General features: G+C 54.9%; 1 protein-coding gene across 2 annotated transcripts in view; it reads left to right on the top strand.

The window, feature by feature from the left end:
- The first annotated feature begins 4,464 nt into the window (after positions 1 to 4,464).
- Positions 4,465 to 25,408, top strand: part of Ttyh3 (tweety family member 3) — a 29,172-nt gene continuing 8,228 nt past the window's right edge. For both annotated transcript variants that reach the window (XM_021186673.1, XM_029533562.1), the window contains exons 1-11: positions 4,465 to 4,786; positions 17,714 to 17,883; positions 18,172 to 18,283; positions 18,395 to 18,615; positions 19,013 to 19,108; positions 20,203 to 20,275; positions 20,498 to 20,573; positions 21,620 to 21,675; positions 22,282 to 22,374; positions 24,296 to 24,388; positions 24,581 to 24,717. In XM_021186673.1, the coding sequence (XP_021042332.1) occupies positions 4,664 to 4,786; positions 17,714 to 17,883; positions 18,172 to 18,283; positions 18,395 to 18,615; positions 19,013 to 19,108; positions 20,203 to 20,275; positions 20,498 to 20,573; positions 21,620 to 21,675; positions 22,282 to 22,374; positions 24,296 to 24,388; positions 24,581 to 24,717 (1,250 nt within the window). In that variant the 5' untranslated portion in view covers positions 4,465 to 4,663. The remainder of the gene's footprint in view (positions 4,787 to 17,713; positions 17,884 to 18,171; positions 18,284 to 18,394; positions 18,616 to 19,012; positions 19,109 to 20,202; positions 20,276 to 20,497; positions 20,574 to 21,619; positions 21,676 to 22,281; positions 22,375 to 24,295; positions 24,389 to 24,580; positions 24,718 to 25,408) is intronic.

The following is a 25,408-nucleotide window of genomic DNA, read 5'->3' as shown; positions in this document are numbered from 1 at the left end:
CCTGCCTCTGCCTCCCAAGTGCTGGGATTAAAGGAGTGCACCACCAACTGGCTTCTCTTTTCCTTTTTGATTTTCAGAAGGGTCTCACTGAGGTGCCCAAGTTGCCCTTGAACTTACTCTAAAGTCCAGGCGTCTCTTGAAGAAAACTGATCTTCCTGCCTCAGCCTCCTGACTGGCTATGATGGCAGGTGCCTCGGGGACAGCACCAGGCTGTGTCTACCTTTGTCTGCTCTTGGTAAGGAGGGGATCTGCTGCTGGGCCCCCGGGACTTGAGCCAGTGCTCTGTGGGTCCGAGGCCTCCGGCTGATTTCCTGGTGACTTTCTGAAGGTTAGATGAGACCGTCACCTGTCATTGCTGGCTCAGGTTGTGTTTTGATGGCTCCACAGGCCTCTGAAGATAGCGTTGGCTGGCTGGCGTCTCTCCAAACTCCAGAGACACCAGCCCGCATGGCCAGATTAAAAAGAAATATCCCTGTGCTATTCTGTGGTCAGGATGCATTGGCTATCCTGGAGTGTTTCAGGAAGGCTAGGTACTCCTGACGGGTTTTGTGACCCGAGTGTCACCCTGCTACATGTCAGCACGCACAGGGGCAATCTGGGCCTCCAGCCCTCTCCTCGTCCCTCCTAGTGCTGGTGAGGGCTGACTCCGGAATTGTGAATCTCACTGGATGGGATCCAAACACAGGGAATTCCATTGTTCTGGCTGCGGCCCCACATCTGGGGGCTGGGCCAGGCTGGCCGTGTACAACTGGCTTCTGCTTTCTCCCACTGTTTACAGGTCTTGGGGCTTCTCAGGGGCCTCAGACCAACCACCTCCCTTCCTAGAGGGATAGCCCCGGAGGACTCCTGACCTCAGTCCCTGGGTCCTCTGTTGGAAATGTTTCTGCAAAGGCGCTCCCTCTGAGTACTCAGTCTTCAGTGTTGGCTCCACACAGACTTTTTTTTTTCCAAGACAGGGTTTCTCTGTGTAGCCCAGGCTCTCCTGCAACTTGCTCTGTAGATCAGGTTGACCTTGAACTTAGAAATCCACCTGCCTCTGCCTCTCAGGTATGGCCACCATGCCTGGCTTACGTAGACTTTTTTTTTTTAATTCCTGCCTTTAAAAAGATTGTACAAAAGCCAGGTGGTAGTGGCGTGCGCGCCTTTAATCCCAGCACTCGGGAGGCAGAGGCAGGTGGATTTCTGAGTTCGAGGCCAGCCTGGTCTACAGAGTGAGTTCCAGGACAGCCAGGGTTACACAGAGAAACCCTGTCTCAGAAAAAAAAAAAAAAAGATTGTCTGAGTGGAATTTGTAGAAATGTACATTTGTGTGCATGCGCATTCACCTTCGTATATGGGTGTAGAGGCCAGAGGTCAACATTTTGTAACTTCCTCTATCATTTCCATGTTATTTTTGACATGAGGATCTCTCACCAATTGTCTAGATTGGCTGGCTAGCAGGTCCCCAGGATCCACCATCTTTGCCTCCTCCCTCCTGGCCTTTGCATGAATGTTAATGGCTGTGGGTTGAAGGAGGGAAGAGGCAGGTGGATCTCTGCCTCCTTTTCTAGATAAGATACACCTTAGCCCAGGCTGACTTCAAATTTGCAATGTGTGTGTGTCAGGCTTCAAACTTGTGATCGGCTGCCCAGGTGTGTGACTACACACCTGGCTTTTGCACATGTCTTTCAGGGAGCACAGTTTGTCCATCATTGGGAGTGAGTATGTAGTGCGCAGGCGTTGTGGCCTGATCATAAGAAAAGCTCCAGTTTGACGAAGCTTCAGGTGAAGAACGGGTGAGGGAAGGGCTGGTGGCCTGACCCCAATCCATGCTGGTTCCTGACTGGCGGTTGATTCTCTGGATTTCCTGGACAATGGTGGCCACCTGGGCCTCAGTTCCTCTTCCTAGACAGTGGTCAAAAGTCCAGCTTCCAGCCATAGATAGCTGCACTTCGATGGGCAGGAAGAATAACCCCAGCTCTGGCCAGACAGAGCTAGCCAAAGTGGGCAGGGTGGAGGGCCTTCCTTCCTGCCCTGTGCCCACAGCCACTACTTGGCATTCTCTCCTTTAACTCCCGTTCTCCCAGGAGACAGGCTGCCAATTTCCTGAGTAACTCACTGAGCAGCATTAGGGTGGGGACTCAGCTCCACCAGGGACGTGCTATCTGTCCTGTTTGACGTTGTGTATTAGGGAACCTTTTCTCTATTACATTAAAAACATTTTTTCTGTGTGCATTGGTGTTTTGCCTGCAAGGATGCTGATGCGCCGGTGACAGATTCCCTGGAACTGGAGCTACAGACAGTTGTGAGCTGCCATGTGTGTGCTGGCAATTGAACCCGAATCCTCTGGAAGAAGAGTCAGTGCTTACAACTGTTGAGCCATCTCTCCAGCCCCTACAATTAATTTTTTTTTTTTTTACTCTGTGCACAGCACACACTTGGTGGTCAGAGGAACAATGTGGACCATGTGGAGGGTGGGGTCGAACTCAGGTCATTAAGCTTGGCTGCAAGCACCTTTACCGGCTCAGCCACCCTCCCTGCTTTTTCTCCGTTAGACACCCCTTTTAACTTTTCCTTCAGGAACTGCCCCCACCCCCGCCCCAGGAAAGGGTTTCACTGACCAAAACACACTACTAATAAATCAAAATTAGCACATTTCCTGTCCCCTTCCTCCCCCACCTCCCTTTTTAGATAAGGTCCTACCACTTAGCCCAGGCTGACTTCAAACTTGCAATGTGATGTACCAGGCTTCAAACTTGTGCCCAGGTGTGTGACTTCATACCTGGCGTTTGCACATCTTTTGGGGTATGAAATCTGTCCATCATTGTGAGTATGTAATGCACGGGTGTTGTCTCCTGATCAGAAGAAAATCTCCAATATGGTGAGACTTCTGGTGTTAGGAGAGGGAACTCCCAGACCTCACACCTATGTGTATGAACCTTGGCCACTGTTACTGTTGTTGGGACCAAGCAAGGATACAGGGCTCTCTATGGGAGGTGATGGAGCAGAGGCCAGAAACTTTCCCAGCCTGTGATGACTGTCTCTGATGTTACTGTTCATCTTTGGAACTACAGACTCCTAAAGGCAGAGCTGGGGGCAGGGCTACTCCCGACTCTACAGGAAACCTAGCCAAGTCCATTGGAGTGGGCGTCTCACCTGCTGCACTGACTCTGGCAAGTGTTCATTTGACACGGTGTGGGGGTGGGGCCATTGCTGTGTGGCCTTGGCTTCTTAAAGCCTAAGAACTTCTCACCTATCGCTCCAGGCTGATTCCCAGCTAGGCAGCTTCCTCCAGCCATCCAGAGCATTGAAACCCACAGCTCTGTAAAGGGCCTCTGCCCTGGGGCCAGAGTGCAAGGAAGGAGCCGCCTCAGGCAGTTGCATGAACTGAAAGGCAGGTCTGTCAGGAAGCCGCGGTCCAGCCGAGGAGAGAGGTTACCTAGCTGACAGAGAAGCAGTGTGTGTCTAGTTTCTAAGAACGTAAGGCCCCACCCAAGGTTGTGAGTGGGCAGAGCCAAGTGGATATGTTCTCTCCACCCCGGGGAGAACAGCAAGAACTGCCCCCCTGCCCTTTCTATAGTCCTGACCAGTAGCTTAGTTTCCAAGATGGGAGACAGGGAACTTCCTTTACATCTTCCTTTTGCATCTTCAGAATGATGCAAGCCAACGAGGTGCGGTGGTTCAGGCCCGTTATCTCAGTACCTGGGAGGCCGAAGCAAGAGGATTGCCAAGTTTGAGGCTAGGCTGAGCAATTTATGGAGATCCAGCGACAGAAAAGAATAAAACAGGGGATTGGGGATTTAGGTCGGTGGTAGAGTGTCTGGCTTGCATGCATAAGGCCCTGGTTCCATAACTAAAACTAAAGCAGTTGAGTGTTCAACCTATCTGCCCATTATCGCCTTACACGCGGCTTTATGGCTTATGCGCCAGGCTTTGTTCTGAGCACTTCACACTCGGTTTATCTCCCCAACGCCTTTTCTCAGACTAGAACACTGATGCCTGTCATTTGCCCAAGAGCGGCAGCTCCCGAACGCAAATCATGTCCATCCTATAGACAGGTCACTGGTTCCCTGGCAGACCCTTAGGAGGGCTGCGTGGAAACCAGATCAAACCAGAGAGCAGAGGCATGGGACGGAGAGGAAGCTGCACGTGAGCCTCGGATTCCAGCCTTCGTGGTCTACAGGGAAGAAATGGCTGAAGAGGTTGAGGGTCCTGCCTAAGCCGAGAGGTGTAGGCAAAAAGACCAATGGCAACACCGGGGGCAGGGCCTATGGGAGAAATGCCAATGGCAGTCCGGAGGCAGAGACAGCCCTGTTATGGGCGGGGTCTGCGTGTTGCCGGCCAATAGCAGTGTGTGGGGCGGAGCCTCGGGTCCGGGAGGACGGCTGGGGTGGGGCCTGAGGGCGGTGGGCCTATGGCGGTGTGGGGGTGGAGCCTGAAGGCGAGCGGGCGGGTGCGCGGAGGGGGCGGCGGCAGCGGCGGTGAACAAAGAGGCGGCGGGCGCGGGCGGCCGAGCGGAGCCGAGCGCAGCCGAGCCGGGCCGAGCCGGGCCGAGCCGGGCCGGGCCAGGGCCCCTGGAAGCGGGCACGATGAGGGTAGCTGAGCAGGGGTCGGCGGGTCCCTGAGCCCCGTGCATCCGGCAGCGAGGGAAGCCCGGCGCAGCGCCCGTGGCCGCCCGCCCGCCATGACCGGGGTCAGCTACGCGGCGCCCTGGTGGGTGAGCCTCCTGCACCGGCTGCCGCACTTCGACCTGCGGTGGGAGGCCACCAGCAGCCAATTCCGGCCCGAGGACGCCGACTACCAGCAGGTGACGCGCGCCCCCGGGTGCGGGGTCAGGGGGCCCTGGGTCATGGCCCCTCCCAAGGAGCTGGAGCTTCCCCATCCCCTTTCATTCTAGGGGTCGCCTCCGGTCCACTGATAACCTTTCCAGGGATTAACGTCGAACACCCCCTGGAAGGTGTTCAGCTCCCCTGAGTCACCAGGGCCTCCTATCCGGATTGAAGGAGCTGCCTCCCTCCCCTGATAGACCCCCTCTGATCCTATGGGTTCCTGCCAGGCCCCGTCTTCATCCTTTGGGCAGTCAGCTGCTCCCCAGCCGAGCCCCCGCTAGCCAAGGCTGGATCCCTGGGTTCAGGCAGGAGGGTATTCCTCGTTCTCTTTCCCCAGCTAGGGAATCCCGTTGCCAGACTGTTGGTGGGTGAGGAGCCTGGGCCATCGCCAGCCTTCTGTGGCTCTTAATGACCCCTTGCTTCACGGTCAGGCTGTGGGATGTACACAGGGTGTCGTGTGGTTGTGGGAAACCAGGGTGCCAGCAGTCTCTCTACCCAGGGTGGAAAATGAGGCCTGGCTGAAGTGGGGGTGAGTGGGCCTCTGTCTGGGCTGGGGGCCATGGGGCACTTGGCAGCCCTCTCCTCGTGAAGCCCTAAGTCTGGCGTCCTGCCAAGTCCCAGCACCACCCCCACTACTGAACCACTGTCATTTGAGTGCAGAGCAAGGGGACCAAGGCTGTGGGGCTTTTCCTTCCCGAAAAAAGAATGATCAGCCCACTTGGTCACTGAGCACCTCACAGTTTCTGTCCGGGGGCTCCTGGAATCAAGTACTCCTGGGGCTGTGCCAAATGTCTCTGCCACCATCCCCATCTTACTGAAGTTTCGGGTGAGAGAGCACAGGACTGTCCCTGCTCCCACTCTCTGCCTACCTCACCCCCCCACCACCCCCACCACCCCCCACTCCTGAGGGGATTAGAACAGGTGTGAGGGATAGGGCAAAGCCTGAGTCCTGAGAGAGACAGCCAGGAGGTGCACCTGGGATCCCGGACCTCACCTGGGGATTTTGGGGGGAAGACCAGCCCCAGGCGAGGTGGAGGGACACGTGTGGTTTTCTTACTGTGTGATGGCATTGTTATGCTCTTTCCTGGAAGAACTGTATGAGCTATTCTTGGAAAGTTGCCTACCGAGGGTTCTCCTGATGGTCAGTTTTGATGGTCCCCTGGCACACAGGACAGACAGGTAGCATTTCCTGAGGTCGGTGGGCTGCCACCTGCTCCTGCTGCAGGAGGAACTTGCTGTTGCTTTTCTGGCATTGGTGGTGACAGGGAGAGGGTGAGGATTCAGCCCCTGCAGCTCTTTGGGAATCTGAAGGTAGTGAGTGGTTCAGGCCCGGCTCTGTCTTTAGATCTATGGGCCCGTAGCTCTGTGGCCTCAGTTGAGCCTGGTCCTACCTGCTTGTGCTGCTCCACTGTGGGAGGCCTCTGACTCACTCTCCCTCCTGCCTCCTCTCCCAGGAGCAGAATTAGCCACTGAATAATTCACGGTGTGGAACCCAGCCTGGCTCCATCCCCCGCCGCCTCCGCTCCCGAAGCCAGGACTGTGGAGGTGCATGGTACCCCTGCCCTCTGAGCTGATGCTGTAGGCAACCTCTCAGTGGCTCTGAGCTTCGTCACTTCATCTTGAAATTGGGACTGATGGTTTTGCAGGGTCGCCTGTGGGGAGAAAGTCGGGAGCTCCCATTCTGGGTGGGCGGGTGGATCATGGTTCCTCACAGGCTTCATCCCATCTTCCCTGGTGAGGTATTGCTCACTCCATGTGTGGTTGTGTATACATGCATGTCAGGATGGCTGTCCTGTCCTAGGGTACCCTCTCTGTAATCCTCCATCCCTGAACCGCGTCCCTCTAGGGAAGAAGGCTGCTGAGTCTCCCAGCCTGGGGGATACCAAGCTTGTCTTTTGGGGATACCGAGCTTGTCTTTTGCTCTCTTTTACACTCGTGGCCCACTGTCTGGAGCCTGATGGAACCCACAATTAGACTCCCAGTCAGGCCCTGTGTGGAGCTGCCTGTTCTTGCCTCCTTTCACGCAGGGCTGTGTAGCTGTCTGTATTGTACACCCTGAGGCTTAGCCTCAGTCAGGGAGCATTGGGGGAGATCTTTTATCCATACCTCCTGTAGCCCACAGCAGGGGTGGGCTGGCTGTTGCGAGGGTATCTCAGACCCTGTTGCTATCTGGACTGGTTTCTAACCAGAGTATGTATGTAAAACCAGCGTGGAACATCAGCACACCATGCAGCTTTGACCCAGGAGATGGTGGGAGGTCGCACACTGTAGTGTTAGAACTGAGTGTCTCCGAGCATGCTCGGTCCCCTCTTAGAAGCCTGTGACAGTGTTGAGTTGAAGGACCACCCGGAGTCACTCACCTGGTAGAAGCTCTTGACATCTTCATGATGGGAGGAGCTCTTCAGTCTGGTCCCGTTCTATACCAGTTTCTTACCAGGCAGTCCCCAGGAGCTGCTGGTTAGGCTTCTCTGGGGTTGGGCCATGCCCAGCTTTCATTAGCTCCCCCGTTTCACTGGGTACCTAGATTTTAGAAGCATCTGTGTGGATAGGTGCCGTCACCTCACAGCGAGGAACAGAAGTCCTAGCAGTGGACACAACGGGACCCAGAGGTTCTGGGACCTGACATGGCCCACAGCCAGCTTGTCCTGACTGATGTCTTGATTTTCATTTGATCCTGTTCTAGCCGTCTGTAGTCCCTAGGCTTGGGCATCAGACCCCTCTCAGTGTAGAGTATTGACACCTTCTGACCTCATTCTGGTGTGGGGTAAATATCTGCTTGCTTTTATCCTCTATCAGCCCTCATGAACCTGCTTCTATCCAACTCCTGCTCTTTGCTTCCAGTCTCTCTATGTCTGGTTCACGGCCTCTATCAGTTCAAGGCAGGCCCAGAGATCTTTGCTGATGGAGAGCTGTTATTGCTAATGACAGGGACAAGAGCAGGGGCTGTGGGGCTTGGCAGTCTGAGAAGGCTTCCTGGAGGAGGTATTACCTAGCCTGCCATGGGAACTACCAGCCTAGGCTTGGGACTCCCCAGCTTTCTCTCTGACTCACTGTGCACCAGCCCAGCCCTGGTTTACAGAGGGCCAGCAGCACACAAGCCATCCAGATAGCTGGTAGCATTTGCCTGCTATTTAGCCAGCCTGTGGGACCATTTCCCATCAGTCCCAAGGCTCAATGCCTGATAAGACTTACAGGAAGCCAGACATGGCGATGCAAACCTGTCATCCCAGCTACTCGGGAGGCAAGTTCAAGGCCACCCAGGCCTGCAGAATCAGTTCAAACCCAGCAATTTAGCAGAGCCTATCTTGTAAAAAGGGGATGTGGGGTGGGGGTAGAGAATACAGCTTAGCACTTGCCTAGCTCTGGGTTTGATCTGCTACAACATCAATTAGAAGGGAGGGAGGGAGCTGGGCGGTGTAGTCAGGGCTTGAGAGATAGCCCTAAATAACGGGAACAAAGTAGGCAAAGGCGTGAGGCCGAGAAGCCCGGGTGTGCCAGCCCAGAGTCCGTCTGTCTGAATGGCACTGGGGGCCAGCTGCCTAGGAGGCACTGGGCACCCTGTGTCTCAGGCCACTATTTAGGCTCTAGTTGAATAGCCCTTGGGACCAGGGATCTGCGTCCAGAGCTTGCAGTTGGCTCATAAGAGCTGAGCCCCTCAGTGCACAAGGTTAGCTGCATGGCAAGGAGATTGGCAGCCTGGCTGTGTCCTCTGGGCAGGGCTGGCTTCATTGTCATCCTCCCGACGACTCAGGAAATGAGCTCTGTCTGAAAAAGCAGCCTTATCGCCTGCTTCCAGCTTACACAGGCAGTGCGCATCTGTGGGACACTGGAGGGGGGGGCGCGACCATGTGAAGATAAAGGAGCCACCCAGCTGGAGTCCGTCCATGCGCTTGCATTTTTTGGGATGACGCCACTTGAAACCCAACTTGTGCTGCACACTGCCATGTTTCTTTCGTCTTTTTCCTTCCTCCCCCAACCCCACCCCAATCCTGGAGATCAAACCCAGAGCCTGGTGTATGCTAGGCACGTGGTCTGCCACCGAGGCACACCCCAAGCGTTGTCTTGTTTTTAAAAATTGTTTGCTTTCTTTTTGAGGTGGGTGGGTGGGTGGGTTGGTGTGTATCGTGTGGTGTGTGTATGATATGTAAGTGTGCATATTCAGTGTGGGCGTACATGCCTGTCCTTGCGCCCTGTATGAGGTAGGAGTCTCTTGTCGTTTGCCCATGCATGTGCCAGGCTGGCTGGCTGGCAAGCTTCCGGGGATTCTCCTGCCTCTGCCTCCCATCCCACTCTCCACAGGAGTGCTGGGATTTCAGATGCACACCACCAGATTCAACTTTATCTCTGTTTTGCATGTCTGAACTCCAGACACACCAGAAGAGGGCACCAGATCCCATTACACATGGTTGTGAGCCACCATGTGATTGCTGGGATTTGAACTCAGGACCTCTGGGAGAGCAGTCAGTGTTCTTAATCACTGAGCCATCTGTTCAGCCCTGGGTATCTTAACTCAAGTTGTTATTCAGAGGCCTTGTACCCACTGAGCCATCTCACGTAAGGGCCTAAGGGCCCTTGAACCCAGGATGTTACAGATGAGCTGGTCTCCATTGCTCAGTACCCCATGATACTCCACCCTCTCTGGAGCTAAGTGGAGTCTTCTAGAGCAGCCTCCGGGTGGAGCAGTGGCCCTGTAGCTGGAGCCCAGAGCTTCATGCGTCCCAGGCAAGTGTTCTACCAACGGAGCTGCATCTCTGGCCTTTGTTCAGACTCAGCACTTCTGGGTGCTTCCCAGCGTCTCATAGTGCTGGCCAGAACTCTGAAGTTGCAAGAGAGAAAAGGTCCCATTCAGACCCCTTCTACACCGCCACTCTGCTCTCACCCCAAGACTGGAGCTGAGTGGAAGCTTCTAGAGCAAACCCTGGGTGGAAGACGTTGGTACAAGGAACAGGGGCAAGTCCCTACCAGACCTGCTTGGCTGTGCGTGTTTGTGCGTTGGGGCTGATTACTGAGTCCCAGGGGAGTATCATGGACCAAGTCTGAATCAGTAGTCACTTACGGCCAGGGGTGGTGAGACTGTGGCCCTGAACCATAGCATCCATCCTCTCTTTTCGGGGTGGGTGGCCAGGGCCACACTGCCTAGATCTGGAAAATGCTGTGCCGTTTGTTCAGGCCCCGTGTTCGGCTCTGCCATGGCTGCTGCTCTAGGAACCTCTGCCAGTACCACGGTCGGCACTGCAGCCATCTCTGGCCATGCAGTCTTGGGCCCCCCAGAAGTCCCAAGAAGAAGCTTGAAGAAGGCTTCTAGCCAGGCAGTGGTGGCACACGCCTTTAATCCCAGATGCAGGTGGATCTCTGAGTTCGAGGCCAGCCTGGTTGAGTCCAGGACAGCCAGGGTTACACAGAGAAATCCTGTCTCGGAAGAAACCACGAAGAAGGCTTCTGCTAGGGAGGCGCAGGTGGTAAGTGCCTATAGTCCTAGCCCTTGGGAGGCTGAGGCAGAAATTTCATGAGTTTGAGGCCAGCATGGCTGCCTATCCTGTCACCAAAGCAAGCCGAGGGGCCATCGAGAAGGCTCAGTGGGTGAAGCACTTGGTGGGCAGCCTGGAGACCTGATTTCAGACCCCGGATCCCTCGTAAAGGGGAAGGAAGGCCAGACTCACAAGGTTGCCCTCCAACTTCCACAGTGTACAGTGGCATCCATGGCCACACACACACACACACACACACACACACACACACACACATATACACACACACACACACACACAGTGAATTTAAATATAGTGATAACACGGGGCTGCTGACTGCTCTTCCAAAGGTGCAGAGTTCAAATCCCAGCAACCACATGGTGGCTCACAACCATCCTTAACAAGATCTGACTCCCTCTTCTGGAGTGTCTGAAGACAGCTACAGTGTATGTACATATAATAAATAAATCTTAATATATATATATATATATATATATATATATATATATCACTAAAACAACAAATTGTGTTTTGTAGCTTACTGACTTGGTAGCACATTTGCCTAACAAAGTTCAGCCCTGCATAGACCAGGGCTCTGGTGCATACCTGTAATCCAGGCACTTAGAGGTAGAGGCAGTGGATTGGGAAGCCAAGGCTACCCACCCTCCCCTACATAGAGAGTTTGAGGCTAACCTGGGCTATGTGTGACCCTGTCTGCTGACAGACACAAAAATCAAATCCAAATGTTCCTGGGTAGAGGATGGGGGTCAGACTTCCCCAGAGCTGTTCTGAGCTTTCTCCAGCTGCTGCTCCCCTAGCTCCCCCTAGGCTCTGTTGGGCCATGAGACCCACTGCCAGCCCTTCCCCCCTGCTCCCCTCTCCTGCCTCACTCAGTATAGCACCCTGCTACCTGGGGCCCAGGCTGGGTTATTTGGCCCCTACCTGGAGCTCTTGGTCATACTCTGGGGGAGCTGTGCGCTCTGTTGCCCTGACCCCTGGGTGCCAACTGCCTCACTCAAAGGGCTTATTCATTTTTAAACTCTTTTCTGGGGGCCCCCTTCCCCAAGTAGTGTTGGAGTTGGACATTCTTGTCCTTTCGAGGCAGAGGCCCTTGGGATGGACACATGGATTGGGGCTCCTGGCCTCTCTCTGTGGACTCAGCGTTGGAGCCGCTGTGACTTCCCCTGCCTGCATACACCCCTCCCCTCACCCCCAGGCATTTCTGGGAAGGCCTAAAAGAGGAACCTTGCCGTGGGCCCAGGGCCTTGGGGTCTGGGAGATGGGAAGTACCTCACATGGTCACTGAGGGACTGGACATGTGATGTAGGCCAGACCATACTGGATTTGAAGTCCCTTGTACAACTCTGTTAAACTGGGGTGCACATATCTATTAGTGGTTTCTGATGTCCTTGGTCCAGGTTGGGTGGCTGCTGCAGCCCAGAACAGAGAAGCTCTGATGGGCATCCTGAGAACTGTGTCACAGGGCTGGGAGCCACTTGCTGGAGATGGGGACACAGGAACACTTTTCTGAGGGTTCCCAGAGCTGAGGTTCAGGGAGGGACCTGTTAGCATATCTGACAGTGGATGCTTCTAGAGTGAGGCCTGAGGGACACTAGTGTGTGACTGCATAGCTCTGAGTACTTCGACTTAAAATCTCAGGGTGGGAGAACAGCAGTAGTAAGTTGGGCGCCCATTCCTCCCTCCCCCCAGCTCCGCATAGCAGCCATCAACTGACTTCGCTCTCTCTCGGCCCTGCCACGAACTCACTGTCATGGAATTTGTGAAACCCAAGCCTGGCCCGATGGAAAATCTGTTTTTAATTTCTGGCTAGCATCGCTGGTTCCTCAGCCCAGTGTGTTGGGGGTGGGAGGCCCAGGGTCATGCAGCCAGCTCAGCATCCTGGCAGCCCATCAGGGACAGTGGGTGGAGGACCCTGGATCCCCACCGTGGGGCTGAGAGTGAGCTTCCTGGCCAGCACTGGATGTCTGAGGCACAGATGGGTTGACTCCACTTAGTAATCTGGGGACCCCCAAACCTCAGCCTCGGGGAGTCTGGCCTGTGGCTCATACATGCTGAGCCAGCTGTATGTGTGCTGTGCTACTTGTGTGTCCCTCGTGATCCCTGGGCATGGGCTCAGCCTCGTGGGCCCTCCCCTTTCTTCACTCTGGTCCAAGATGGATAGGGAGTCTTAGCCTGACCCAGCCAGCCTTCAGGATAATAGCCCCCTCCCCCACACAACCTCATCTTTCATCTCTTTCCTCTGGCAGATATAGGGTTACCATTGAAGCTTTCTGTACATGGAAGACGGTGCCACTTCCCTGTCTTCTCTCCCGCCCCCTGGCCGTGTCCCATCCTTGTGCCCTGGATCCCCTCCTGCTCCCTGACCCCTTCCTGGGCTCTATGTCACAGGGCTGTCCGTCGTTGAGCCCTGGCTCTCCTACGGTGCCCAGCCAGGAGCCCATGACACCACAGTGGTCATCTACATGGCCTACTTCTTCCTGTTTCCCGTGGCTGCTGAACTGTGCTGTTGGGGTCTTTAGAGCCCTCTGGTGGCCCAGGAGGCACTCTGGGCCTCCGTCCTTAGTCCACTCTGGGGGCGCATCTCTTTCCAGGAAGGTTGTGGCTTTATGCTCCCTCTGGATGGCTGTCCTGATGCCACCCTGGTGGCTCAGAGCCTCAACAGTGCTGTGCTGGCTGGTCTTATGCCAACTTGACACACAAACTAAAGGTATCTGAAAGGAGGGACCCTAAATTGAGGGAATGCCTCCCTAAGCTCTGGCTGTAAGGTGTTTTCTTAGTTATTGATAGGGGAGGGCTCAATCCATTGTGGGCAGTTCCATCCCTAGGCTGGTGGTCCTGGGTTCTCTAGGAAAGCAGGCTGAGCAAGCCATGGGAAGCAAGCCAGAAAGCAGTGCCCCTCCATGGCCTCTGCATCAGCTCCTGCCTCTAGGTTCCGGCCCTGCTTGAGCTTCTGTCCCGACTTCCTCCAAGGAAGGACTATGATCTGGAAATATGCACTGAATAAACCCTTTCCTCCCCAGCTTGCTTTTTAGTCATGGGTCTTTCATCACAGCGATAGAAGCCCTAACTTGAGATGGATCCCACCCGGAGGTTTGCTCCTGGACTCACATGTGTGAGAGGTGCCTATGTGACGTGGCATCTGAGGGTGCTCAGAGTCACAGTGGGGACTACTGGGAGCTGGGGATGGTGCTGCCTCCTGCCTACCTTTGCTGGGAGCCTGGTTCCTGCAGCCCACACTGAAGCTAGTAGCCCAGGACAGGGATGGATGCCCGCCCCACCCGACTGAGCTTCTGGATCACGTTTACCACAGACGGAAAGTTCCATGTGGTCAGAGCCTAGCTGCTGAGTGGCATTTCCTATTCTCATCCTCAGCGGCTTGTGGGCAGTGGTGACTGCCCTGCCAGTGAGTCCATTGGCCTGGTGTCCCCATGGACGCGTGTCCTCTGGGCTCTGGCCTCAGAGACCTGGGAAGAAAGTCACGCTGTCTCAGCCAGCTGTCCCTCAGGGCCTCCAAGTGATGTGCTTCCCCTAAGTGTAAACCCAAGGGTGCCATCCCGTCCATTCCTGGGGCTCAGTTTCAGCTGGCTGTCCCTGGCGTCAGGATTGACTGAGCTTCATCACAGCTGGCCCCATCTGGAGGGAATACAGTCGTGCTGGAAAGTTCCCCCGGCTTCTTGTGATTTGAGGGAGGGGTTCTCAGTTTATTCCTGCTGTGGTTGAACACATTCTCTGGGCCCAGGTCCCGGGTAGATGGGAGGATAGTTTCTCCAGAGCTTGCAGAGCAGAGTTAGCAGTGTCCCATCCGTCCCCTGCATGAGCCTGGCGTCACGTTCTAGCATCCCACTGGGGATATGCAAGCTGACCCTGAGACACGGGTGGAAATGTGGTCCGAAGGAGTTTCCTAGAATGGGCCAGACCAGGATGGGCGAGGGGAGCAGGTGTGGACCCTTGGCTGCCCTGAGAGGAGGATGGAGAATGCCAGGCACCTAGTGTGACAGTCACTACCTATAAGTCTTGACTAACTTTGAGATTTTTAGGTGACACTCTTTCTTTGAGCCCCAGGGTACTGGTTTTTTTGGTTTTTGTTTTTTGGGGGGAGGGGAGTGGCCATAGGATTTCTTTCTTTTTGGTTTTTCAGACAGGTTTTCTTTGTGCGATAGTCCTGAATGCCCTGGGATTCTCTGCAGCTCACAGAGATTCAACTGCCTCTGCTTCCCAAGTGCTGGGATTAAAGGAGTGTGCCACCACTGCCCTCTACCATGGGATTTCTCAAGGCCCCCCTAGCCCCCAGTTTTCCTTAGACAGGATCTCACTGTGTAAGCCAGCCTCGAACCCAGAGATCTGCCCACCTCTGCCTCCCTAGTGCTGGGGATAAAGGTGTGTGCCACCATCTCACAAGAGCATAGGCGCCCTGGGACTCACAATGCCACACCTATTGATACTAGTATGTGCGGGTACAACTGTGAGCAGATGTATGAACACAGACTTGAATGTTTGAATGTAGACAATGGTACGTGCTCCCCCTGACTGTAAACCCCAGTTATGTCACATCCCCACACCCCTCTAAAGACAGGTAGCTTTCTTTTTTTTTTTTTAAAGATTTATCTATTTATTTATTATGTGTATGAGTACACTGTAGCTGTCTTCAACCACACCAGAAGAGGGCATCAGATCACATTGTAGATGGCTGTGAGCCACCATGTGGTTGCTGGGATTTGAACTCAGGACCTCTGGAAGAGCAGTCAGTGCTCTTAACCACTGAGCCATCTCGCCAGCCCCAAAGGTAGCTTTCCTGACTCTCCGCAAAGGTAGACGTCAGAGCCCGCGTCCCCAGGGCCCCTCCCCCAGCGATGCTGAGTCCGGTTCAGACATTGACCTTATCTGCTCTTTGCCTGCAGATTGGCTAACATCTCTGCCCATCTTTCCTATTCATGTGTGTGCACGTGTGTGTGTGTGCACCCACGTACATGCCATGGAGTGCACGTGGAGGTCAGAGATCAACATGTAGGACTTGGTTCCTTCCACCATGTGGGTCCCTAGGATTGAGCTCGGGTCTTCAGACTTGACGGCGAGAGCTGCTGGGTTATCTCACAGACCAGTGTGTTCCTCTACCCAGGCCCCCCCCCCCCATTCCCTTCTGTAAACTCAGTACCGGTATCACCTCCCTGCGCAAAGGCTGTCACCTGCTGGGTCCCTGTAAGTCCATCATCTTGTGGCATTTTGTGAGCATTCCCTCTGCAACACAGTAGTGCCATTTGTGAACAGGATTCTCACCCCCACCCCCAGATCCTGTCATGGGACATACCTTACAAAACATGTTTTCTCTTCTAGCAAATGGGAGGATGTGGTCCAACCAAGGAACCACTGGGTGTGCCGGCCTGCCCTGGCCTCAGAACCGAAGCCTGGTGCCTGCTGCTTCTGGGATTCATCCCCAGTTCCCTTCCAGTGAGGAGGTGGACGTTCTAGACATACGGCCAGAATGGGGCTGGTGACACGGGGCGTCCTAGGGAGGCACCCAGGAAGAGAGTGGTCAGTTGCTCTCACGGGCCTATACAGCCCTTTGCCTCCTACATGTGAGGAGGAGCCCTACCGAGGACTGGTACCTATTCTCCATGTCTCGGCGTGAGCAGGCTGACAACAGATCCAGAGGGAATCTAGGGGACGGTGTAGTTCAAGCACGCTGGTGCTTACTGATGGTCACTGTGCAGGGCCTTGTCTATGTGAGGCCCCTATGACTGGCAGGTCCTAGATTCTGTCTCCATTGCCTGCTTCAAGCTGGCCTGCTCCTGTCCCCACCTGTGTACTCCTGGGTCATCTCTCCTGGGCTTTGGAGGACTTTCTGATGTAAGCACTCGGGCTCACAGGATGGCTTTGGCACACCCCCACTATACCTGTTCCCCTCTGTGCAAGGATTGTGGACCTTTATATTATATACTGCAAACGTAACAAGATACCTAGCCCCAGTGTCTTGCTGCATCCAAACTGCAGGGTACAGTGTAGAGGGGCAAGGTGAAGCTGCTAGGGGATGGGCTGTGTGTGGTGTCCTGGTGGAGCTCTGGCCTTTGCCTGAGGGTTTTTCTGCATTGGGCCACAAGCCTCTTAGCCTTCAGGGCAGCATCGTGGCTTTCGATCACAGAACCCTGGTTCTTGGCCCACATTAACTGACCGTGCAGGCAGCACCGTCCCGTCCCATCCAGATGGGGAGTGTGGAGGCCTGTCTCCAGGTGTGGGAGCCAGCTGGCTTCTGGGAGGGCAGGGAGCGCCATCCTTTTGCTGCCTGGCAACTGTCTCCTGGGAAATGGCCCATGGGGTTGCCAGGGCCATTGATGGAACAGCCTGTGGTCCCCAGGGAGTTGGACAGGGTTGTTCTGCCTCCATAGCTCCTCTGACTGGCCTCAAGGAGGGCACACTTGTCCAAGGGCCATCAGCAATCCCTTTCTGACTGAGGAGGATGAGGAGAGGTTGGGGTGGGTCCAGGAGAGGTTCAGAGTCACGGAGCCTGAGGACAGTCTGGGTAGGGTCAGAAAAAGTAACCATTTAGCATCTCTCGGCTGCCTGGGTTGCCCTGTAATTGATGTTTAACACCACTCTGCTTCTGAACCCTGCACAGGAAGTGAGCTGAGAGCACACTTCCTGTTTACTGGCCTGTCCTTCCTGTCTACTTCTCTAACGTGTGTGTGTGTGTGTGTGTGTGTGTGTGTGTGTGTGTGTGTGCGCGCGCGCGCGCGCGCGCGTGCGTGTGTGTGCGCGCGCGCGCGAAGGGCAAGGACACATTGCATGGTGAACATGAGAAGAGTCAGGGGTGCGCTCCCCCTCCACCATGGAGGTCTTGGAACAAGCACCTTTTTCTATTAAGCTATCTCACAGACCCAGAATTTTTTGTTTGTTTTAAAAATAAGATTTATTTTTATGTTATATGCGTGGGTGTTTGTCTGCATGTCTGTGTATCTATGCATGCTTCATACCCCCAGAGGCCAGTAGAGGGCGTCAGATCCCCTCCTGATTGTTGTCTCAGACAGTTGTTAGCTGCCATGTGGTTGCTTTGTTGAACCCTTGTCCCTTAGAAGAGCATCTAGTGCTCTTAACCATTGAGCCATCTCTGCAGTTCTAGCTTTTTTTGTTTGTTTGTTTTTTGAAAGAGTTCCGCTCCTTATTCCATAACTTTGAACTTACTATGTAGCTCTGACTGGATAACTCACAGCAGGAACTCTCCTGCTTCAGCCTCAGGGTGCTGGGATTACAGCCATGTGCCACCTGACACGACACAGGGCTTCTGAAGTTTCTTTATTGGGGAAAGCGCATGACTATGCAGACTAAAATTTGCAGAACTACTGGGAAGAGGGGCTGACATGGCACTGTGCCCCAGCCGCATACCATACTCTAGCGTGCCTCTTGCATCTACCCGCCCGCTCCCAGGCGTTGCTGCTGCTGGGGGCCGCCGCCCTGGCCTGCCTGGCCCTGGACCTCCTCTTCCTGCTCTTCTATTCCTTCTGGTTGTGCTGCCGGCGGAGGAAGACAGACGAGCACCTTGACGCAGACTGTTGCTGTACCGCCTGGTGCGTCATCATCGCCACACTGGTCTGCAGGTGAGCTGGGGAGGGCTCGACCAGGCCTGAGATTTGTTCTGGAGGGAGGGGGCTGGAGAGCCCTATCTGGAGGTGGGGTCGGGCATGGCTAGGGAGACTAGAGGATGAGGGGGTCTGAGCGGGGTGAGAAGATAGGTGAGACCTAGGGCTTGGAGGACAGGATAGGGCCAGGAAAGAAGCAGAGCCAATAAAACTGTAGGATGTGGGGCAGGGGTAAGGAGATTGGGGCCATTGGCACCAGGCCTGCTCGGCTGCAAGCTCTGCATCCAGTGGTTCTGCCTCCTCTAGTGCGGGCATCGCAGTGGGATTCTACGGCAACGGGGAGACCAGCGATGGCGTTCATCGAGCCACCTACTCACTACGCCATGCCAACCGCACAGTGGCAGGGGTCCAGGACCGCGTGAGTAACTGGCTGGGGAGAGTCCTGTGTGTTCTAGAACCTTCTGTGTGCATCTGGTAGTGCAGGTGGCAGCTCTGAACCTGACTTTGACTTATATTGCTCCTCTGAAAGGTGTGGGACACGGCTGCGGCCCTGAACCGCACAGCGGAGCCCAACCTGCAGAGCCTGGAGAGGCAGCTGGCTGGGCGGCAGGAGCCACTGAGGGCTGTGCAGCGGTTGCAGACCCTGCTGGGGACCCTGCTGGGCTACACCGCTGCCATCCCCTTTTGGAGGAACCCCGGAGTATCGCTGGAGGTGCTAGCTGAACAGGTGGACCTCTATGACTGGTACAGGTGCGCCAAGCTTGTCTCCTGCCTTCCAGCTAGCGTCCACCCCACCTGGAGAACATCGTCCTCCTGGGGCTACTTTCTGCCTAGTCCCTGGGGCATTATAGGTTGCCAGTCATAGCGAGAATCCCCGTGGGAGGAGGTGCTGTCTTCTTCAAGGACGGACATCAAGTCAGTCTTGGTGGTATACACCTGTAATCCAAACACTGGGGAGGCTGAGGCGAAGGGGTTGGGAGTACCAGGCCAGCCTGGGCTAAATAGTAAGACCCTGCCAAAGAAGACACAAGTCCCCGGCTGTTACCCTGCCCGCCCTATATGTGCCTGACATAGGCCGGTGTCAGGTCCCCGGCTGTTACCCTGCCCGTCTTACGTGTGCCTGACGTAGGCCGGTGTGTGTCTACAGGTGGCTGGGGTACCTGGGCCTGCTCTTGCTTGACGTAATCATCTGCCTCCTGGTGCTGGTGGGCCTCATCCGAAGCTCCAAGGGTATCTTGGTTGGGTGAGTCAGAGGGGAAGGTGGACTCCTCTGGGTCCAGGGATAGAGGGATGGGGTGATGGGATGAGGTAACATAGCCTGTCTCTTCCCCGACAGTGAGACTCATGGGGCTCTGGCCATGAGCATCTCCCCAAGCGCAGCCTTCCCCTCCCTGAAATGCCGTACTGCTGTGACCAGTGTCATGAGCCACTTTCCTGTTTATGGTCATTAGATGTGCGCCTCCCTGTGAGTGTACACAGGGGTACTTATAAGCCATCTGGCCAGGTCTCAAAGTGGTAGAGGGGACACCAGGCATCCTGGCTGGGTTCCAGCCCAGCTCTGCTATTTACCATGTCAGCCACCATGAGCAAGTGACCCACTGGTGCCAAACCCATCTCCTCTGAAAGGATGACAGCTTACCAATGGGAAGGCTGCAAGGTGACATCACTGTTCCACCTGAGCAGTCACCTCTCAGTCACTGTGTGGATCTGGCACTGCTGAGCCCCGAGAATCCTCCAGCCAGTGGCACCTACCTGCCTCACAACGATAGTGGCGCTGACGCTGAGAATGCTTAGGCAGGAAGCAAACTCAGGGACAGGGCATTCTTCAGCGTGTGATGCACCCACGATGCTCCAGGAGAAGGGACCCACAAGAGTAAAGGATGCTTCGACACCAGGGAAGGAAGTGCATGTGAGCGTGCAGGCCTGCAGTTGGGGGGTGTGGAGAAGAGCAAGGAGGCCATGGAGGCTGGAGCAGGCCTGACAGAGGGAAGGAGGGAGGAGCCAGCCATGCAGAGGAACCGGTGCTGTTGGCATAACTGTGAGGCTTGTTGTGATCATGGTTTCTTATAAACAGGATGTACCTGTGGTGTCCCTGGGTCTTCTAGCCAAGCCCAGGCTGCTCATTTGTCCCCAGGTATGGGTTGAGTCCCATCTCAGCCAGGAGGAGCATTTGTCCTGGTCCTGGGCCTTGAGTAGCTCTGAGACCAGGCCATAGGAGAACTTACTGTCCTGTCTGTCAGGCCCAGGCTTTGGAGGCCTGGCACTCTGAACTGCAGCTGTGTGTGTGTGTGTGGCATGTTCCCTATTCCCAGCCTGACAGGCCTTCTTTGTCCCAAGGGTCTGCTTGCTGGGTGTCTTGGCCCTGGTCATCAGCTGGGGTGCGCTGGGCTTGGAGCTGGCCGTGTCTGTGGTGAGTGGCAGGGCCCAGGAACTGCCATCTAATGGGCTTCAGTGGGGAGGAGGAAGCCATACTCGTATAAGTGTTGTTCTCGCCCTGGGTCACACAAATCCATGTTTCCTGCATTGCATTCTGTCCCCTGACAAAGGTCATGCCCTAGGGAGGGGACTCTCCCTGAGAACACGGGGTGGCCCAGCTTGGTCACCAGCCCCTTCTTGGCCTCACTCCCTTCAGGGCTCCAGTGACTTCTGCGTAGACCCTGACACCTTTGTGACCAAGATGGTGGAGGAGCACTCAGTACTGAGCGGGGGTGAGTCTGTGGCTGTGCGTGGGACTGAAATGACCCGGGACAGACAGCGAGGTGGAAAAGGCTGAGCAGCTTTTGTCCTCACAGGCCTTTGACCTCAGGGAGGCAAGATGCAGGCCAGGAAGCCAGTGCCCCTGTCTGCTTCCTAGTAGGCAGGCTGGGGAAGGCACACATGCTAAACAGGAGGCTGCATCTTTCTCTAGTGGATGTCTGAGACAGAAGCCCCAGCTGTGTCTGTGAAGCAGCTAATTGGGGACAGAGATGGTGGGAAGCGGGAAGGCTAAGCCACAGTTGGGAGTATGGGCTTTTTCATAGTGGGGCAGAAAGGGATAGGCCCAAGACGTGATGTGGTATCCTTGTAAAAGCATCCTGGGGTTGGGCACAGCACACTCTGGGGCCCCAGTATTCAGGAGGCCATAGCAGTAGGATCTTGAGTTCTAAGTTCAACCTTGATGAGACTGTCTCAAAAAACACAAAAGTATAAAATAAACAAAAACTTGGCGAGGCTGCTGGCTGCCATGAAGGGCGGAGGAAGGAAGAAGCTGTTGGAGAACCACAGGCCCCAGACAGTGGACGCTTGAGCAGGTGGAAGTGGTCAGGGACATCCCCTCTAGGTGGGACCAACAGGACTCCTGACACCCAGCTGCAGGGTCAAGTGAGGAGCCACGGCCCTGGTCCTGCAGCCCCCGCAGCCCTAGAAACCTAATGGGATGCAGAATGTAAGGCTGAGTGTGGCTACTGGGACCCCGTTTCACCCAGTGCTTCGGAGCAGCAAGACCCCCTCCGAGCGCCCTGCACACTTCAGGGGCCCCATTCTGAGGGCAGGGTCTTGGCTCAGCCTCACACACATGCAAACACACATGTCTCTGTGTGTGAATGCATGTACATACAAGTATGTGGGAGCACTTGCATGCAGACATGCGCTGTTGGCAAGCCTTGGCACGTGTAGATAGCCCAGACACAAGCAGGCGGCTTGAGCACGGCAGGGATGCACATAGTTGCATGCAGACACAGACGGACCTGCGCTCAGCCCCTCCCTCTCTTCACAGACATTTTGCAATACTACTTGGCTTGCTCGCCCCGGGCCACCAACCCCTTCCAGCAGGTGAGAGCTAGGCTGGTCCTGAGTGCGGGGAGAGGCCCAGCCTCCAAGCCCAAATATCTGAAGCTGCTAGCCCCTTAGGCTCCAAGCAAACCCGGCTTGGGGATGCTAATCCTGTTGCCCCATGCTTGGGACGACCTATGTGATGGGGGATCCTTGGGATGCCTTTCTTTCTTTGGGGGTTCCCTCAGCAGCCCTGCAGGACAGCGGCTAGCTGACTGGTGGATATGAACAGGTATGGGAGGAGCCCTGGGGGACACCTGTAGAATGTCACCTGTTTAGGGGTCCTAGTGGTGGCATTTGAAGAGTTTGGCAGTCCCAGCTAGCCATATCCTGTACCCCCTGTTACGCTAGTGGGGTGAGGGTCCCCTTGCATCCTGAAGATACATTTCCATTGAGAATGCTTTGTTTTGCTCTGTGAAGTGAGCGCAGGCTTCTGTTACCACCTCAGGGGTGTGTATTCTGTCCCCTGTGTGGGTACCTTCAGGGAGAAGGGTTGGAGTCAGACATAACTGGTCCACGGGGGCCTTGAGGGCTGCCCATGTTGGGAGGGCTCGGGTATGAGGACTAGCTGGCAGCCACTGGATTCCACACTTCTCTGTGGAGCAGAAGCTGTCGGGCAGCCACAAGGCTCTGGTGGAGATGCAAGATGTTGTTGCTGAGCTGCTGAGGAGTGTCCCCCGGGAGCACCCCGCCTCCAAGGTGAGCAGGCTGTGGGCAAGGGTGGCCCTGACTGCTGGGAACCCGAGGGTCTTGCTTGCTCCCCTCCTTTTCACCCTCCCTCCTTTTCCCTGGACATTTTCCATAGATTTATAAATTATTTGAGAGGCTAATAAAATGGCTGAGAATGGAAAGGGTCTCTTCCGGCTAGCCTGGCAACCTGGGTTCAATCCCAGAGACCCACATGATGGACAGCAAGAAGTGATTCCTACATGCTGTCCTCTGACCTTCATATGCTTTCTGTGGCATGCTTAAACACACCACACACACACACACACACACACACACCCCACACACCACACACACACCACACACCACACACACCACATAAGATGTTAATAAGTGTTTTTGTTCTTTATACTAAAGAGTAATACAAGCTTGACACAGTGACATGGCTATAATTATAGGACGCAGGAGGCCGAGACAAGAGCTTGAATTCTAGGCTAACCTGGGCTACATGGCCAAACTCCATCTCAAAAAACAAGGCCTGGCTGGGTATTGTGGCACACGCCTGACTCTTGGTGAACACTAGGGAAGGATCTGGTCTTCTAGGTCAGGATCAGCTGCGTAGAGAGTGGCAGTCTAGCCTGGGCTCCAGTGAGATCCTGTGTCTCACTAGCTTGGTGGTAAAGTGCTCATCAGGCCCTGGATTCCATCCCAGCCATGCAAAAAGGAAAGGTTCCCCTCCGAACTGTGACCCTGTGTAGTTCTGGGCTGGGCCTTTAGCCCGTGGTTTGTGGACACAGCTCAGTCCTTTCTGCTTTCCTAGCACGAAGTCCCAGATCATAGGCAAGCCTTTACTTATGTTCTGCGGCCAGGTGAGGTAGCACGTTCCTTCAGTGCCAGTACTTCAGAGGCAGGATCAGGTGGATCTTTGTGAGTTCGAAAACAGCCAGGGCCACATAGTGAGACCCTGTCTTTAACAACAAGGCAACAGGGCTGGCGAGATGGCTCAGCGGCTAAGAGCACCGACTGCTCTTCCAAAGGTCCTGAATTCAAATCCCAGCAACCACATGGTGGCTCACAACCACCCGTAATGAGATCTGACACCCTCTTCTGAAGACAGCTACAGTGTACTTATGTATAATAAATCTTTAAAAAACAACAACGACAACACCACAACAGAAGGAAAAGACGTGCTGTGCAGTAAGCCTGTGCTTCTGGAGTGCTGGGATGCCGGCTTGTCCTCCACAACCAGCCTAAAATAGGACTTTTGTAAAATTGATTTTTAATTCTATTTTATGTGCATGGGTGTTTTGCCTGTGTGTGTGTGTGTGTGTGTGTGTGTGCGCGCGCGCGCACCATGTGTGTACTTGGTTCCTGTAGAGGCCAGAGGACATCAGATTCCCTGGAGCTAGAGTCGCAGACAGTTGTGAGGTACCATGTAGGTGCTGGAAATCCAACCTGAGCCCTCCAGAAGGGCAGCCAGTGCTCTTAACTGTTGAGCCATTTCTTCTGCCTCCCAAAATAAGATTTTTTTTTTTTTAAGAGTAGAATGACCCAGTCAGTGACACAGTGAGTTTCTCCCGTGTCAGTGAGGAAAATGTAGCCAGGTACGGTAGTATGCACCTCTAATCCTGGCACTGAAGAGGCTGAGGCAGGAGGATTATGAATTCGGAACCATTTCTAGTAGAGCAAGACTCTTGATAAAATTAGTTAAATCTGTCTTCTTAGCAGTGACCACCTTGGACAGCTATCTATAGGTTTCCTGGTCCTTCTGTTTCCAAGACTCGGAAGCCAGACTTGCCGTTTCTGAAAACCCTAGTGGGCTGTACAGGGATGGGTTCAGGAGGCAGGTTCTTAGTCCCGAGATGGAAGGACACGGGAGGTCCCGTGGCTCCTCGGGGTCTTCTCAGTCGTTATGCTAACACCAAGCAAGTGCTTTGTGAACTCTCCGCCCCAGGATCCCTTGCTCCGAGTCCAGGAGGTGCTAAATGGCACAGAAGTGAATCTCCAGCACCTCACCGCCCTGGTGGACTGCCGCAGCTTGCATCTGGTAAAGCCACTGGGCAGCTGGGGGTGGGGAGGAGGGGAGCCCCCAGAAAGAGATGGGTAGTCCTTGGGATGCTGGTGGGTCTTCCACCCCGCCTCATGTAAGGGACATCCAGTGTGGCCTAGCAAGTTGGTCTCACTGCCTGTCCTCAATCCTCTCCCTGTCCCTGCTTCTGTGTCCCCTCTTCCTGCTCAGGACTACGTGCAGGCTCTGACAGGCTTCTGCTATGATGGTGTGGAGGGCCTCATCTACCTGGCCCTCTTCTCCTTTGTCACAGCCCTCATGTTCAGCTCCATCGTCTGCAGCATCCCACACACCTGGCAGCAGAAGAGGTGAGGTTTTCATGGGGCCTGGGGCTTGGAGGTGAGAGGCATGCACTTCCTCACCTCCGAATACTTTCCAGGCTCTGAAGCGTGTCGGGGGCTGCCTGCTGTTAGGTGACCCTGTGGTGATGGTAGCACTGGTGGAGGCAGATGTCCATCCAGTGCAGGCACGGGTAGAGCCAGCCTCTCCTGCCCCCTTGTGTTAGCTTTATGCCCTACACCCTGAAGACTGCAGCAGAGTGTGTCTTCCGCAACCCCAGGGACAGATGTGCACAGCTGTGGGTGACAAGGGCTTGGCTTCTGCTGTAGGAAGTTCAGGTGACCATATCCTGCTGGTGACCCAGATGGGGCCCTGTGTCTTTGTCTTTGAAGTCAGGAGTCCTCATGACCCCGCCTCCTTTTCTTCAGTGCGGACTAGGTTGAGGGAGAGTCAGGCTTCCTCCCTTGACACGTGTGTCCCCCCCACCCCCGGCCTCTCCCCTCCCTCCACTGGGGCCATGAGTGCTGCTTGTGGTCCAGCTCAGATGACAGATAGGACAGCTCAGGCTTGTCCCCTGTGCTTGTGTTGTTCTTCTGTTCCTTTCCCTTGGATGGTGATAGAATTAGTGATGGTGAGGAGAGTTGTGATGGCCGGAAGTGGTGACTCACAACTTTAATCCCAGGACTCGGGAGGCAGAGGCAGGTGGAGCTCTGTGAGTTT

The sequence above is a fragment of the Mus pahari genome, chromosome 23, assembly GCF_900095145.1.
Source record: "Mus pahari chromosome 23, PAHARI_EIJ_v1.1, whole genome shotgun sequence".
NCBI lineage: Eukaryota > Metazoa > Chordata > Mammalia > Rodentia > Muridae > Mus > Mus pahari.
Note: the sequence above shows the minus strand (reverse complement) of the source record. Positions and strands in the feature narration are given on the sequence as shown.